This window comes from Camelus ferus, chromosome 7, assembly GCF_009834535.1.
Source record: "Camelus ferus isolate YT-003-E chromosome 7, BCGSAC_Cfer_1.0, whole genome shotgun sequence".
Classification (NCBI taxonomy): Eukaryota; Metazoa; Chordata; class Mammalia; order Artiodactyla; family Camelidae; genus Camelus; species Camelus ferus.
This window is the reverse complement of record NC_045702.1, coordinates 9,336,176-9,350,771: the sequence shown is the minus strand read 5'-3', so window position 1 is coordinate 9,350,771 and position 14,596 is coordinate 9,336,176. Positions and strand designations below refer to the sequence as shown.

The 14,596-nt window shown below is 42.9% G+C and overlaps 1 protein-coding gene across 3 annotated transcripts in view; it reads right to left on the bottom strand.

The window, feature by feature from the left end:
• The window catches only part of LOC102522976 (carboxypeptidase A5), a 62,410-nt gene that overhangs the window by 42,889 nt on the left and 4,925 nt on the right, over positions 1-14,596 (bottom strand). For 2 of the 3 annotated variants that reach the window (XM_032483339.1, XM_006184705.3), the window contains exons 2-10: positions 14,370-14,451; positions 13,796-13,930; positions 12,597-12,695; positions 9,791-9,892; positions 8,421-8,525; positions 7,592-7,702; positions 6,337-6,427; positions 4,727-4,926; positions 3,550-3,634 (exon numbers count right to left, since the gene is read on the bottom strand). In XM_032483339.1, coding sequence (XP_032339230.1) covers positions 3,550-3,634; positions 4,727-4,926; positions 6,337-6,427; positions 7,592-7,702; positions 8,421-8,525; positions 9,791-9,892; positions 12,597-12,695; positions 13,796-13,930; positions 14,370-14,451 — 1,010 coding nt within the window. Of the gene's footprint in view, positions 1-3,549; positions 3,635-4,726; positions 4,927-6,336; positions 6,428-7,591; positions 7,703-8,420; positions 8,526-9,790; positions 9,893-12,596; positions 12,696-13,795; positions 13,931-14,369; positions 14,452-14,596 lie in introns of those variants that run through there. The other variant, XM_032483336.1, reaches the window with a different exon arrangement.

The following is a 14,596-nucleotide window of genomic DNA, read 5'->3' as shown; positions in this document are numbered from 1 at the left end:
AAACCAATCTTGACAGAGTGTGGTAGGCAGCCTCCAGGATAGCCACAATGATCCTTGTCTCCTGGTATTCACACCCTTGTGTAATGCCCTCCTACACTGGATAGGACTGACCTGACCTGTTACAGGAGACTGCAGAAATGAAGGTGTGTGCCCTTCAAGGCTAGGTCATAAATCCATGGGTTTTGCCTTGCTCTTTCTTGGATCATTCGCTCTGGGGAGAGGCAGCTGTCATGTTGTAAGGACACTCAAACAGCCCTAAAAAGAGGTCTATGTGGTGAAGAACTCACTGTCAATAATCAGTACTCATCTGCCAGGCACCCGAGTAAGCCCCCTGAGAAGCAGATCCTCCAGCCCCATCAAGCCTTTAGATGACTGTCCCCCCAGAAGACACCTGGACTGCAACCTCCTGAGAGCCCCTGAGCCAGAGCCACCCAGCTAAGATGCTCTGGAGGTCCTGACCCACAGAAATTGTGTAAGAAAATTAATGTTTATTGTTTTAAGCTGCTAAATTCTAGGGTAACTTTTTACATCACAAGAGAGAACTGACACACAGAGAGAGAAAGAAGCACAGCCCTTGGGACTTCCCTTTGCCAAAAGGCTGAGGAAGGGCAAGAGGCTTGTTTCCCTGCTTCTTCCCAGTCAAACTCCACTAGAGCAGAAATTGGCCGAAAGTGCAAAGAGTAGATGATATTGAATAACAAAATAATGATGTCAATAGCAGCTACTATTTATTGAAATCTACTATGAGCCAGTCATTATGCTAGAAAGTTTACATTTATCAGCTCATTTAATCTTTAAGAAACCAGTGAGGAAGGTATTATTTGCCTTGCTGTTCAGATGAGGAAATCCAGTCTCAGAATGAATAATTTATCTAAGAAAATATGGATGGAAAATGGCAGGGCTGGTCCAGCTGATAACAAAGTCCCTGTTTTATTCAACCTACTTCTAGTCTCTTTAGTATGTAACATATATATATATGTCTGTTCAGTGAAAATATGGGCCCTTTTGTTTTTCCACTGTCCCTGAGGGTTGTTTCTCATGATATCATTTGTGATTTTCTAGAAATGCTGCTTCTGCTGCAATTACACGCTCCCTAAGTTTATGAAACAGGCTCTCCTATACTCTCTGAAATCCTTCTGTAGTTCCCACAGTCTTTCTCTACACAGAGAAAATACTGTGTAAAAAACAGACAATGGCACCAAAAGTTTCTATAAGTTATTTACATGGCAAGCTCAAATATTTCAGAACGGATTTTAAATTCAGGAAAGAGGCAAGATAACCTCTGCTGAGCAAATCGATCAGATCCATGAACTTCACTTTACTTGGGTTCCTGCTAAGTCTACCTACTCTTTTTTTTCAAAAACACATATAGGAGTATACTATTAACACTGCTCTGCACACTGTATTTTTCAATTAACATTTGAAGATTTTCCCTTACTAGCACATACAGATTCACCTCATTCACTTAAGGGTTGCATACTGTTTCACTGTATGAATGCACCAAATATGTTTTACACAGCACTCTACCGATGAACATTTACATTTAGGTGCTCACCCGTCTTTTGTGACGATTGACATGCTATCATGAACATCCTTAATACTCAACATCCAGTCACAAGCCAAACGAGCCCAAAAAACTTGTTTCCAAGCCCTTAGTAGATCAGAATCAATGAGGAGGAGGGGAGAGGGTTGCTAGAGGCAGGTGGCCTGAGGAAGGAGACATGAAAACTAAAAAGCAGACATGAGAATTAAAGAAGCAAAACAGGCTGGGCTATTGAGCATAAGGATCGAACAGTCTGATACAGCATGGAAGGCCTTTGAGATACAACAACTGATGTTCAGAAGGCCACTCAGTCATGAAGAAAGGAGCTCAGATCTCTTCTACGTGCTCTGTTTAAGGAGGCAGGAAAGTATGAAAATCCATTTTAGAATTATTTTCATCTAAAATGATTAATCTAAGAAAAGCTCCAGTGCTTGAAGGGATAAATGTCAACTACCTATACAGCACATACCATAACCCAGGGAGTTGGAGTGTTTTTATACAAACATTGATTTCATTTTTGGAAAGAAAGGAGAGCAGAAAAAGCCTATTAAAAAATACAGAAAATGGGCTCTCAAAGGAGGTAGGAAATATTATATCTCCCGGACATAACTCAGGAGAGCCTTTCTCCTCTTCTGTTGGAGGAATCTAATGGGTATCTCATCATTTTGGCACAGTCCATGCTGGGGAGAGGAATGTTTTTGATGTGTGTGGTAAAGATTATTCTTTAAATTGGTGTCTGACCCAAAAGTCAGGGCCTGGTGACACTCAAAGATCTTCTGAGAGGACCTCCTCAGGGGGCTCCTACCAAATTCCTTTAGCTCTCTTTGATCCAGGATTCAATTCTGACTAATTAAACAGAGAGTGGAGATCCTCTCCTCATGTGTTTGTTCTCTAAGGAGTTCCCATTCAACAACACTAGTATTACCATGAATAATTAATGGATTGTTGTTGCAATTAGCAACACAAACACCAGTATCATGCTAACTGCTTTATGCAGCTTGGTGGAATATGAAACACAGACAAGAGTGCTGAGATTAGAGTATAGAGGAGGAGCCAAGAGGTGGGATGGAGAATCTTTGCAGAAAAGGAAGATTGAAGGGAACAGCTAGTTGAGGGCGAAGCAGGTAGGATGGGAGAGCAAGTTCAGTATAGGAAAGGAGAGAAATATCAGCAAGTTTGTAGGGGCTTTGAGGGTGGACCAATTGATGGAAACTACTTACAGAGAAAGCACCAGAGGGGGAAAGAAAGGAACTCACTTTATGCTCCCCACATTTGTGTTTTTACTTCCCACTTACAGCTGGGGTCTTGGAGAATAATCATATCCTTCAATTTGATCTTAAAATTTAAAGATCAAACTCACAGAGTAAGGGAACTGGAAGGATCTCGAAAGAAACAGAGTGAAATGCTCAGATGAAACACTTCACTGAGAAACCACAATAAGGGTATTTCCTCAAATTGTGGTTGAGTTGTGGGTAATGAGCCTCAAGACCATGTTCATGTTTGGGGTCCTGGTAAGGTCTGTTTTTGTTTTTGTTTTTCAGCTAATGCTAATCATTGTCTGGAGGACGCCCCCTGCCAACCCAGCTCGCTATGTTCAATGTGTGTTCATTTCTGACAGGAAGGCAAGGGGGTCTCCTCTACTCCCTCCCACCACCTCAGTCTGCCAAGCCAAAGGTGGGTTTCCTTTGAAGATGGAATGATGGGCTTGAGGAGTTTTTGATAAACCATGTCAGGATCTTTCACGGAAGACAAGGAACACAGACTCTACCATGCTGACAAGACTTAACTTCATCATGGGCCCATGATAATGAGCATAAGAGTGATAACCACTGATGAAGATGACGGCCTGTGGCAGCTATCATCACAGGCTTAACATAAATTCAGCCCATCACTAACAACAGAAACAGACTACATGTAGGAAGGCTGACTGGCACCTCTTCTCCTGCTCCATTTCAAGTGTCCTCTCAAAGCATTTCTAATAACCAATAAAAACAGTGAGTACTTACAGATAGTGGTGCTGATAGGACCCACGCGATACTCAGTGCCCGACAGCGAAGCCAGAGCTTTGGCTGCACGCCTTGCCACCTCATCCTAGGAGCAGGGAAATCAGTGGAGTGAGAGAGAATGGATCCCAAAGCCAGACATTCCTCAGCTGTTCTGTCCTGCAGTGGTTTGGAAGCTTCCCGAACCCAGCCCCAATGTTCCATTTTGATCTCTTCTTTCCCTTCCAACCAGAGCCCAGGTCTGACTACAAAGTGAGGGAAATGGTATGGTTCCTCCAATTCCTTCTCCTACTACATCCTCAGTTCTTTACTTCCAGTTTAGGGAAGAGGGTAAGGAGAGAGGAGGAAGACCAGATAAGCACTCTGAAATCATGTGTATTAATAACTCAAATTAGAGGAGCTGTATTTAAGCTCGCCAGCCCATTAGGAATTTAGTAAAGGCACCGCCATCCTCACCTATCTTGTAGAAAGGGAATATCATGTCCATGAACATGAGGGTAGGGCAAGCATGTTCAAGAGAAAACCTTCTAAGAGTTGAGTGTTTCCAAAGTGGAGGTAGGGGCTGCCATATATGGATGTACCCTACACGGAGCATTTGCTTGAGACCAGAATCTAGTCCACACCAAGCCATAAGCCCTAGGTAGGGCGTGGCCTTGGACAGAGGGGCACACTCAAGCAGACTAGCACAGAGAGCAGGGACTACAATCACCTTGCAGCTGCCAGGAAGTCCTGCTGCTGATGTGATGCCTGCTCATATCCTGGGGTGAGTAAATGTATGTGACACAGAGCACCCCTAGGCTGTGGTCTACACCCTACTTAAACTCTACATTACCTGGAGTGAGGAGCACCCCTCCCTTACCCACCACAACGTCACCCACACTTCTTCACAAAAAGTGCCTCTGCAATACATTTTGGTCAGAAAAACAAGTGAAAAGGAAAGACGGGGTTGCAAGGTGTGGTTCTTGCAACTCACAGCAAACACAAAAATAAGAGGCATCATCTTCTTCCTGTTTCCAGTAAGCCTGACGGCACATCGCAAAGAACAGGGAGAGAAGACTGGGCCCTTAACGAAACAAGCCCTGATCCTGGACTTTCCCTATGAAGCTAGGGAACCACCACCTTGGCAGCACCCGGGTGAAAAGCAGACCCAGGGCTGAATGAGAAGCAGCCCACAACTTACCAGCTCTTTAGTATCCGGGGCCTTGTTGAACGTGTACCCATATGGGTACATCAGCAGCTGTGAGTAGCTGTGAAGGTCAATGAAACATTTGAAATTCCTGTGTTTTTGGATGAAATCTACCACCGATTTCACCTCTACTTCCGAATTGGCATGGGTTCCATGGTATGCTTCAGAGCAAGGGTCGTCACTGGCTCCCTTTCCTGTAGGGATGACCCAAGCAGAAATATTAACCCATACGCTAAAAAGCAGAAATACAGGATACTCTACCCAGAAGCGGGGCGCGAGGTATGAGCAGGCCCCTGATAGCTGCCCTCGAGAACCTGGTCCGCATGTGTGTATTTGTGGGAAGGGTGTGGAAGTGGGAGGTCGGGGTGTTGAATCTGCCACGGCTAAGCAGGAAAACTGGTAGGACTCCTTTAAATGGATAGAGATGACCTTGTATTGTATCACTAATAGTTGTCATAAATAATTAATATCACACACGACAATGAGTTGTAATTAATGAGTATTCTAGATAATTAATATGAATACCAATTAATAATGAAAATGACTCCATTTATACTGGTGTCAACTCATTCTCTTAGTTCAGATATTAATGGCCAAGTGCTGCCAAAAATAATCTACTGTTGTGGCTAAAAATTTCCTGATTATTTGACAGGTATTAGAATTACTGCCTTCTGTTTTACTTCACAGTATAGCCCCCTAAGGTATCTGATGTGTGTGTGAAACCACCCCCGTTGTGTCTTAACCTTGATGCCCTCCATTCCCACATTTATATCAGCTATTTTCCCACAATCACATTATTTTCCCCCCAATAGTTTGTGTGGTATTTCTATCCAAGTAAGAGAAGTAAAACCATTACATTAAAACATTACATTAAATATTACATTACAACAGTACATTAAAAACAAAGTATCAGTACAGCTGTGGAATAGTGAAAGAGAACTATCAGGATCTGGAATTGCAAAGTGAGTTTAGATCCTAATTCTTATCAACCATATGCTCTTGAGATTGTCTCTGAGCTTCAACTGTCTCATTTCAGATAAGAATATTCACTCTCTAGGTCAGAAGAATAAATAAGATAACATATGGGAAAGTACCTGGAACATAGTTGGCACTACTGTGGGAATGATTTTTAAACAGCTGGAACTCAGAACCCAGGTCTTCTAATTTTCATTCTCTTTCCATGACATCAAAGGGCTGAGGTTCACACTTATACATCTAAGGGTAAACTGCTGCAGTTTAATTTTCAGAATATGATCTTGCCTGTTGGAGTAATAGTGCTAATTGCTCTATTCTGAGCTGCCCTTCCACTCACCCAGTAACTTGTCCAGAAGCCATGATAACCAGGGTATAAAGTAGGCCCATAGATTTATATATTTAAAGCAGAACTTTAAAAAAAATTAGCATTCTCTCAGGAGGACAGAGATTCCCTTTCAAAATTACAAAAACAAAAACAAAAACATGGGGTAAGGGATTTACCCAAGTTTCTCAATGAATCAGCAATGGAGCCAGCTTGGAAACCAGCTCCTCCCTCACTGCCACCTCAGAGTCCTGTGGACCAGGCTATGCAGAGGTAGCAAAATTTTAAAACTATCTCCCCCACATACCTGCAAAACTAACATTCCAATTTCTATTTAGATCAGTACCAATGCAGGAGCTTCCAGGATTTAGAGACCGTGACTTCCTCCATAATCGGTCCTGAAAAATCCACCAAGGAAGGAGCAAACATTCAGAGATGGGTCAGGGTACAGGAGAGTTGGAGGCTTTCTTTGGGGACCTGTGATGGAGATGGCCCCGTGGACGGGGCAAGCTGCCTGCAACAACTCCAGAGATCTGGAGGATCACTGGGGCTTCAGCCCTCACTAAGTGAGGAGTCTCCTCTCATCCCCCAGGGAGAGGAAGCTTGGCCCTTCTGACCTGGAGAAAAAGACTTCCCAAAATGCCCTGATGAGGACTTCATAACTGCAAGACCCAGGCTGACACCACCTGAATCCACTGAATAATTTTGGGCTTTGGTAAAAGTGGGACAAATAGATATTATGGGCCTCAGTTATCACTAATGTGATAGACAGTGCACAGTAACTATTTTATTCTTGCCTAAAAAATTAACTTGAATCCAACCAAGCATCTAGATTGGACCACAAGTGAACAGGAAATACGGGGGATGACGGAATAAATTAAACAGCACACAACAAAGAAGCCATCAGGCAAATTCAGAAAGTGAGACATTCTACAGGACAATTTACTTGGTTTCTCCAATGAATGAATGACATTTTAAAAGATATGTGGGGGCAGGAGGAGGGGTTAATGTTGTAGAATTAAAAAGCTGGCAGAGGCGTAACAACCAAATGTGTAACAGACCTTATTTGGATCCTGATTTCAACAAACTGACTCAAAAGACATTTTAAAGATAACTGGGAATATCACATGATATTAAAGAACTACCATTAATTTTTTACAGCTGATAGTGGTATATTTTTTGTTATTTTAATTATCGCCAGCTAGAGATGAATATTAAAGAAGTTTTGAATGAAATAATCTGATGTCTGGGATTTGCTTTAAAATACGTCAGGAAAAAAATATGTGGGAGGGAAAGAAATGAAAAGAAGAAATTGGTAAAGTGTTGATAATTGTTCAAGATTCATAATAGGGAGTTCATTAGACTATTCCCTCTAAGAAAAAATATTCCCTGGTGACTCTCAGCTTAGAGAATGACTGGAAAATGAGACCCTGAGTAAGCTCCTAAGGAGCACATTTTGTGGAGCTTTTCTCCAAGGTCATACAACTATTTAGTGGCAAAGCAAGGAAGTTAACAAACAAGTCTTAACTCCAAGCCCAGCCCATTCAGTCGGTATCACTCACTTGAGTTTGTGTGTAAACATATCCATCAGGATTGGCCACAGGCAACAAGAAAATATCCATTTTCTCCAAGATGGATGTGATGGCTGGATCCTTCCCATAATCAGTTACAATCTAAGCAGAGCCAACAAGCTTGTCAGTTTTGCCACTGCAGGATGTGTTGCCAGATCTAAGCCTGTGTGTCCTCCCCAGATGCCCACCTCCTAGAACAATGTCCACCCTCTACAGCCTCCCTACCACCCTCATAGGTGCAGCTCTCTGCACAGCCCCCAGAGCACTTCAAAACCTAGGGGAACATGGCTGCCTGGTAACACCAACTTCAGTGAGTCCTGGGCTGCCTGGTTTATTCATTCCTTCCAGGGAATGGGAACAGGGGAGGGGAGAGCCATACATCATAACAGTTATTAGGAACCTGAGCCCCCATTCTAGGGGTAGGATCCTCCACTTGCACCACCCCTCCTCCCCCAGCACTGGCTTAAAGAAGATTTTCCAGAGGGACATGGAGCTAGCATGAGGTCCCCGAGGGCCTGAGGGACCTGGAAGGGACTGAAGGCAAAGCTTATCTGGGCTTTGATGCTGAAAGACTGTTTCCTTCCTGCAGGGCTGACTATGGGTCAGTGTCTCAGGGCCACCTCTGTAGTTCATGAGCTTGCCTGCTGCCATGAACGCACTTTAGCATTTGGCCACAGTTTCTCTGATCAGAAAAGACCCCCAGCCTACTGTGTCTATGCAGAGTACTCTCCCACCTCATCCCGTGAGCCCAGCCACATGGGACACTGCAGAGGAAACCCCGGGCCCACCAGAATTCTCAGTTAATACCAGGAGACATAACCTTTCTCGCAGTCCAGATTGCCGTGGCCTGTGAGATCCACTCCCGGGAATGGATGCCTGCGTTCAGCCAAATGGCCGGCCGCTGACTGCCTCTCCCAGTACTGAACTGTGGAAGGAAAAAGAGGCCAGAAAATGACCCTCCTGCCCACCAGCATCTCCGCTCACCTCTCCTCTGCCCAGCTCGTTCCTATTCATTTAATCCATTGAAGATCATTCAGAGACTAAATGTTCCTGAGGGCACCATCTATTTACCAGGCTTCTCCAAGCTTAATTGGTTGGCTGGTGGGCCCAGCCACAGCTCTGGGTAGCTTGAGCCGCTCCAGGGTTAGAAGCAAATGGGAAGGGGAAACAATTGCTATTGTGAATTATAATGCCAGTGTGATTAGAGATAATATTATGTCTCTTGAAAGACCTCAAATGGTATCCCAACAGAGAGACAAAAGTGCATGAACCAGCCCGTTCTAGCTGATGCAATAAATGAAATCCATTTTAAAGTGAGGAAGAGAGGGGTTCACTATAGCTCTTTGTAAACAGCACGGAATGAATTCTGGCCGCTGCCATTCAGTGTGGGGGCTCCTTGGGTCAGAGCTTCGTGTTAATGAAGCCAGGGTCTCCATCAGCTGGTAAATAATCTAAATTTATGTAGATTACTATACAGCAACCAGCTCAATGGAACATCTTCTCCCACTGGTAATTTTACCATTGGTATAAAACTGTGTTCTTCAGGGCTTGTGTGGAGCTAAGGGTTTGACAAATTCTAGGCACCATCAGTTGTTCCATGGTTCGTATCTCCAAATTCCTTTTTATTCATTTGGCTGGATTATTTATGTAATTTATGTCACTGCCATAAATTCTCTACCTCTTTTGCCAATACAGACCTGAAATCTGTTAGAAATATCTGGAAATTAGGCTTTGTGCAGCCAAGGATCATAGACCGGGCTTAAAATTACATCAACCTTAAAATTAGCTTCCTAGATTGCTTTTCCAATAAGTACCCCTAAAATGCAGAATAGAATTTGCCCATTCCAATTTGTCTTACTATTAACAGAAGATGGGAATGGAGGCAAAAGACTACAGCCACTTGAGAGCTTTCTGGAACACTAACTGCCTCTCCCCTCTTCTTGATCCTGCCTTTCAGTCAAAACTTGGAATGGGATGTGCTCCTTCTAACTCCCCACAAATCAGCAGAAGCAGGGGACCCTCTGTTAGACCACACTCGAACCCGGGTAGACACCTCCCCACCACACTCCTCCCCTAAGTCAAAGAGGTCCTAAAAAGCTGCTTCTTTCAGAGGTGTGAGAGCTGAGTCCTGGACACAGGAGCCAGGAGCCTGAGACCAGTCAGTCCCTTCAAATTGCATGGGGGTCTCACCTTCAGTATATACATCGACCGGTTTTCAAATGAATGCCCAATTTTCACCCTGCTCACCAAGCCAGAAAAATCTTGGGCAATGCTGTCCATCTCATGGTAAATCTGAAGCGTGAAAAAGTAAACACAGGAGCGTTTTAAAAATTTGCTCAGCTCTGGGTGGGTATCTGTGAACTTTGTCTTATTGATTTTCATGATTTCTTCCAGTCCTCTAACCTTGAGGTTGACAATATTATCAGAATGGAATGCTTATTTTTAAGGAACTGCCTAAAGAATCCATTACAGTTTTCTAGATAAAAACACATTTTGTCCACAAAATTATAGTCCATTAAACTAGAGTAGAGAGACTTGTACAGATAGTGCTCCAACAATGTGGCCCTTTGCACCACAGGCTGGATAATCAGCAAGGGCCCATTTAGCCAAGGTTCTTGAAAGCATTGCTCTCCAGTGATCTTTTTTGATCACTTTCTCCATCAGTAAAAAAAAAAAAAAAAAATCAGCATACACTATGAATATATATAATACCACACAATTATATTATGTACATTATAAAATAAAAAATAGAAACAAAAATGGTTACATTAATAATAAATACAAATATATGTATAAATATAAATAGATGTTGCAATAGTTTCTTCCTCCATCCCAGTGGACTATCTTGCTTACATCCTGCCATAAGGGTACCCCACTTTGGAGATGATCCCTCTAAAGGCTTTGAGAGAGCAAGTGAAGAGCTGTATAAATCATGACTATGAATGCTTCCATTTGCTTTCAGTGAAAAAAAAAAAGATTTAAATAGAGTTCATCCATCTTAGTTGTTCAACTTAGTTGAAGGTCAAAAAAAAAAAAGAAATAAACAAATTTATATTTAGAGCTTAAAATTGAAAGAAGGAGCTTTACAGAGAAGGAAAATGTACAATCAATATAGATTAAAATCAAGCTTAAAGGGTTCATCAGACTTGCAGCCAACATGGCAGATTAAGTAGAAGCAAAAACTAACTCCCAAATATATAGGCAAGCCAGATAAAACACAATGAAAATGATTCCTAGCCAAATTTAAAAGCCAAAAAAGGAAAAACTGTGAGTGCCAGAAATGAAGAGGGAACCAGCTAGCAGAGGCAAGGGCAGAAGATGAAGTCCCAGCACCAGATATCTGTCTTAGGTGCTGAGGGTTTACAGCAACCAGGAACTGGAGTAGAGGGCTTTGGATCCAGTGTAGTAGGGCCAGGAGCTAGAAACTGAGAGCTGGGCACTGGTCATTCTGGCCATGAAAAGAGCCTGGAAACTACCCACTGTACCTAGAAAGTCGAGCAAAAGCCAGATGCTCGCCCTGAACCAAGAGAGGAAAGAGAGTCACCCAAGAAAATTTAAAACACCAAGCTGTGTCCAGACGGGGGTCCAAATTTACACTGCCAACATCAGGGGGAATCTCACCCACGAAACTAACAAAAATAATGGCAACCACAACAACACACACAAAGGATCTGAAACCAGAAACCCTGGCAGAAACAAACATGAAATTCCCTCTAGAGGTCTAAGAAGGCCTAAGTGGTTGTATGAGATGAGCTCTTAAAAGCTGTTTTTAGAAAGAACTGAGTATGATCAAGTCAGGAGGGAGATGGTGCACCAATCCACAGCAAAAGGCAGGGAATGAAAAATGGCCATAAGCCAAACGACAATGGCACCTAAAGCCAGAGAACAAAAGTGAGTGGATGAGAAAGTGAGACTCCCACAGCAGGCAGGGGAGGGGATGGAGTTTCCAGAGTGTTGGGTGACATTTGCAACTAGTTGCCTCAGCTAGGGAGCACCCCAATGATAATGAGGCTAATGTCATGGGTCGATCCCTGTGTGGGCCCTGAGCTCTGCTTTCGTCCATGGCCCTGGACTGAACTCCTAACTTCATCCAGCTGGTTTGCAGATGTATGTCATCGGTCACAAGCGGGATCAAGGGGCAATGCGGTTGGAAGTGTACACAATAAACAAAGTTACTGACAATCCTGGGAAATAAGTGGAAATAGCTGGTCAAGCTCTGAAAAAATCCCTCATCTAGAAGAAAAATAATTCAAAGTATATGCCTCATGAAAAGTATGCCAGGAACTCTATCTTTGAATATAAAGAAGAGCATGTAGTCAGCTATAGGAAGGAGAATACCAATTTAGATTTGGGGTGTGTTCCTGAGCTAGTAGAGTTTCCAGACTAAGGATGAAGACATTGAGGGATATAAGACCATGTAGTACGTGATGCAGTTCCATTCCAGGTGCCTCAAATTCCAATTCCATATTAAATTATTCTGCTCCAAGTTTTTCATTTGAAGGGTTGGCTTACCTTGAAAGTCAGTCATCTATGTAAGTGATTTCTAACTAAACACAGCACCAAAATGCATTATGGAATAAGTATATAAGTAGTAATGATAAATGAGTGGAAATATTTGGTTAAACTTGACTAGTTGCCTGAAATAAGTAACATTTTAATCTGGGTTAATAAAATACAGGGATTATGGTGGGGTACAAGAAGGTTGAATTACAAGGACTGTAAATGATTATAATTATTTCATGGTTTTCTTTGAGGGGTTGCTTAAGAAAAGAGGGATGCACGTGGGAGAAAATGTTCGGTTTGTGTTTCACTATGCTCTTAAGTGCTGGTGGGAGATAAACAACCCAAGAATTAGAAAAGAACTGAAGTATACACATTTTAGCCCCTCACTGTAGGGGTACTATGCTAAGGACTAACACCTCCTGGAAGTAAGGATAGGGGTTACAAAACCCAAGAGGCCAATGACTTTGATCTTAACCTGCTCTATAATACTTACAGCTTCCAGAGAATGGTAGGCCCCATAGTTGAAGTTATTACTGCTCCGTTCTTGACCTTCATTGTGTTGCCTTTCTTTCTCTTCATTATCTAAAAGGGCCTAAAACAAACACGGCAACATTATGAAGTGATCTGCTATTCCCACCACATTTTGGGACATGGGCTGGCCAAGATGGCAGCACCCTTGGCACACATATCAAGAAGCACAAATGTCAAGGTATAAAAGGGGGTCAGATTTCTTCCACAAATCTATAAAATCTTTCTTCTTAGAGCCCAATGTACATCACCCCATTCAAGACCCACTTACTCACTGGAAGCAACATATGTGCTATTTGGTTATTCTTTTACTACAAATTCTCTAGACATCAGTCTGCATCTGGTATCCAGTGCCTCTGAAATACACAGCTTGGGAAACCATTCAGAAACAAAGAAATTCTTATAACCACTCATACTTTGAAGGTTCCTGGCAGATGTCTGTGACATGTGAGGATGATTAATAAGCTCACAGCTGCTCACGCCATCAGGAAACTCCCAGGCCAAATCACCAATTAGTCCATAACCCACCTCGGTGAAGGAGAGAACATGAGCCAGACACTGTCCTGCTGTTCAGATATAGGTTTTGAGGCTGGAGTCTGGCATGGGAAATGATGTTCCCTCTGCTGGGAGCTGTTGGTGACATTCCCCCTTTCTCCAAGGATGCTTTTTATGATTGGTCTTCAGTACCTCCCCACTGGCACCCCACCCGCTTCCAACCACCACACGTTCTCTTATCCCCTCCTGACTTCAAATAAGAAAAGAGAGAGAGATACTTGTGGGGTACCTATAACATACCAGGCACTGCTAGATATTTTATGTAAATTTAATCACTTAATCTTCTCAATAAATCATATGAAGTAAAAACAACTATTACCATTTTACTGATGAAGAAAGAGAGTCTCAAGAGGTTAAAAGATGATCCAAAGTCACACAGCTAGCAGTTAGCAAAATCAGGATTTGGATCCAGATCTGTCTGGATCAACCTACATATGCACTTTCTAGTACAACATGTTCCTCGAACAAACTGCTACACTTTACCTCCATATACCTCCATGTCTTCATCTGTTAAATGGAGAAGGGTAAGACCAAAACTTGAAAACATCTAAGGTCCACTCTGGCTGCTTGGTCCCATGCAAGACCAGTGAGGAACCTGGGCCTACCCACCTGCAGGTCTTCAATAGTCACTGAGTACTCTAAGAGCTGGGACTTCAGGAAGGCTCTGACTGGCTGAAGACTGACAGAAGGGACGAGGATATCCACAGGATGACCAAAAGTAGAGGGAGATTTCCAGAAGCTGAGCTGAAGAGAAGAGAAATAAAACCAGGTTAAAGGACAGTTCAGGTAAAAGGCACAATGAATTCATTCTTCTAGGACAACTGAAAAAAGCCTGGGTGATCCCTGAGGGGCTGGTTTCTGCCCAAGGACAAACTTCAGCCACTTCACAATAATATCTGGTCAGGCCTGCCCAGCAGGCAACACTTGGCCAAACCCAAAAAGTAACAGTCAATGGATAGAAAGATGGAAAGATGGTGCCCACTGCTGAGGCCTCCCATCTCCCTCGCAGCACTGCCAGGATCTACAGCACTCTCCAGGACCAACCCTCTCAGCAGTGTAAAGGCATGTTGACTAATACAGAATCATACACAGAAACTCTTCAGGAATAACAATGCCAGTTCTGCAAGAGTCTTCTCTCACCAAAGTTAATTGATACCCAAGAGGACTAAGGAGAACTAGGTACCTTGAAGTTGTCTGAATTCACTAGCTGACTTATTTTGCTGATCTCATCTCCATTTCTGACGTTAATCCTGAAAACTTGGTCCCTGGAGGAAAAAAAAAAACAGCAAAAGATAATGGTGAGCTTTCAGCTGGCAAATAAACCCCAGGCCTACTATCCCAGACATAACTGGGCCAAATAAGAGGAAATGGTCTAGTCTTTGGTTATAATGTATAGCCATTAAAAATAAG